A 2944-nucleotide genomic window follows, 5' to 3' on the forward strand; every position below is an offset into this window, starting at 1 on the left:
AAAATATACTCTATATAGGAAAAAATATATATATATAGGAAAAAATATATATATATAGGAAAAAATATATATATATAGGAAAACATATATAATATATATATAGGAAAAAATATATATATATAGGAAATAAATAGGTATATATATATATATAGGAAAAAAAATATATATATATAGGAAATATATATATATATAGGAAAAATATATATATAGGTCTAATTTATATATTATATATATATATATAGGAAAATATCTATATATATATATAGGATATTATATATATATCACAACACACACACACACACACTCACACACACACACACTTCCCCCCACACACACACACACTTCCCCCACACACACCACTTCCCCCCCACACACACACACACACACACACACTTCCCCCCACACACACACACACTCTCCCCCCACACACACACTTCCCCCCCCACACACACACACACACACACACTTCCCCACACACACACACACACACTTCCCCCCTCCCCCCACACCACACACACACACACACTTCCCCCCCACACACACCACACTTCCCCCCCCACCCCCCCACACCCACACACACACTTCCCCACACACACACACACCTTCCCCACACACACACACACACTTCCCCCCCACACACACACCACACCTTCCCCCCACACACACACACTTCCCCCCACACACACACACACACACTTCCCCCACACACACACACACACACACACTTCCCCCCACACACACACACACTTCCCCCCACACACACACACACACACTTCCCCCCACACACACACACACACACTTCCCCCCACACACACACACTTCCCCCCACACACACACACACTTCCCCCCACACACACACACTTCCCCCCACACACACACACTTCCCCCCACACACACACACTTCCCCCCACACACACACACATTCCCCCCACACACACACACTTCCCCCCACACACACACACACTTCCCCCCACACACACACACTTCCCCCCACACACACACACTTCCCCCCACACACACACACACTCCCCCCCCCCCCCACACACACACACACACACTTCCCCCCACACACACACACACTCCCCCCCCCCCCCACACACACACACACACACTTCCCCCCCCCCCCCACACACACACACACACACACTTCCCCCCCGCCACCCCGCAAGTATAACATTACATTGGTCTTTACCTAGATTTTTGTCGGCTAAAGTAGTCAATGATTTTCGAGAAGTCACGTCCTCTCAGTACTTCGCTCTCGATGCTCAGGATTGAAAGAGTATTGTCAATCTTGTCCCATTCGGTTCCTGACCTCATCCTTGATGCGTTTTAGTTTCGAGAAGGATTGCTCACCGCTGCAATTTGATATCATCATTGACAGATTATATCCGAAGAGGTATTTCAGTGTTAGAAAAGGTTTGGGTGAGGGCATGTGTATGGAGGACTTGGTACATTCTCAGCTCTGCTGAATTAGTTTGTTTGACACAAATTGAGGTTTCAAGCTCTGTTGAGGATGCCACCAAGCTAGAAAACTGGATGAATTCACTTTCAATCATAGCTTCCAGGGGGATGAATTTGGTCGTTGCCCATTTCTCGGCGGTCTCCGGACAGCACCTACCTTTTTGCCACCCGCTGCCACCGGGTCCCTTTGGGAGCTGCTTTCGGCTCCATTGTGTGGATGACAGCGGCAGGTAGCGGCAGTCGGCGGGAGTGGGAGTGAGCGGCCGGCGTCATCAGTGTGCGGCAGTTGGAGGCCTCACCACTCGGGGATCTTCGCAGGGCCTCCAACGCGCATACGCGAGACTTCGCGTTTTTTTTTTGTAGTTTTTGTCTTCCGATGTGTCGTCATTTCAGGCCATTTGAGGCTGATTGCTGTACTGTGCATGCACATAAAGGCACACCACTTTATACCACCTGTGTGTGCGAGGGGAGAGGACAGAGTTGGCATTTGAGAGAGAGCGTTAGAGGTTGGAGAGGACAGAGTTGGAGGTTGGAGAGGAGAGAGTTGGAGGTTGGAGAGCGTTATGTATGCATGTTAATGTATGTACTGTAACACTAGACCACAATGTACCTTCACACAGTATACACTATACCTGTACCACCAGAGGGTGCTGCTGCTGGAGACCCAAGGGTCACCTGCACACTGCAGGTAACCCAGTATAAAAGGGAGCTCACCTCTTGGGTGTCCTCATTCTAGGAGCTGCAATAAAGGACTAAGGTCACTGCAGTTCAAGTACTATACCCTTACTTCGTGGAGTCATTATTAGAGTGCTTGCATATACAACAACTGGCGATGAGGTTATGAATTTCCATGCACAATATGTCTAACCTAAGCAACTTCCAACAATTTGCTGATGGGGAAGATTAGGATGCCTTTGTGGAAAGGCTAGAACACTTTTTCATCACGAACGACGTGGCTAGGGACTCACCAACCTCGCTGGCGGACAAGCGCAGAGCCATCCTGCTCAGCAGTTGTGGGCCCAATGTCCACGGCCTCGTCAGAGATCTACTAGCCCCAGCAAAGACGACAACCAAGACCTATGCGGAGCTCGTAACTTTAATACCAGAACTCAAACCTAAAGAGGACAAGAAATTGCTAAATATGCTGCAGATGAGAAGATTGGTTGCGCCATGTGATTAGGCGACTACCTCACCGAAGCACTAAGGGACATCTTCGTTATTGGAATCGGCCACGAGGGCCTCCTCCATAAGCTGCTCTCTGCGGATACTACGGTCACCCTGCAGAAGGCAATCAAAGTGAGCCAGGCATTCATGATTTCGGTCTGTAACTCCAAAAGGATGATGACTCACACCCAGGACTCTAACCCGACGAGTACAGTGAGCCGAATGGCGACTTTCAGAGGCAAGACTGCTGCCCCGAGTCCCACAACCCTGAGTTCGCCACATGGGGCCAACCGTCTAGCCCCGTGCTAGTGCTATGGAG

The 2944-nt window shown here is 49.1% G+C and overlaps 1 protein-coding gene across 1 annotated transcript in view; it reads right to left on the reverse strand.

Annotated features, from left to right (window-relative positions):
- Window positions 1-1734, reverse strand: part of LOC139273936 (transmembrane protein 143-like) — a 31320-nt gene extending 29586 nt beyond the window's left edge. Inside the window, exons 1-2 of the mRNA XM_070891007.1 lie at window positions 1619-1734; window positions 1313-1355 (exon numbers count right to left, since the gene is read on the reverse strand). Of these exons, the coding sequence (XP_070747108.1) occupies window positions 1313-1355; window positions 1619-1734 (159 nt within the window). The remainder of the gene's footprint in view (window positions 1-1312; window positions 1356-1618) is intronic.
- Between the last annotated feature and the right edge of the window lie 1210 nt (window positions 1735-2944).

Source organism: Pristiophorus japonicus, chromosome 9 (genome assembly GCF_044704955.1).
Source record: "Pristiophorus japonicus isolate sPriJap1 chromosome 9, sPriJap1.hap1, whole genome shotgun sequence".
Classification (NCBI taxonomy): domain Eukaryota; kingdom Metazoa; phylum Chordata; class Chondrichthyes; family Pristiophoridae; genus Pristiophorus; species Pristiophorus japonicus.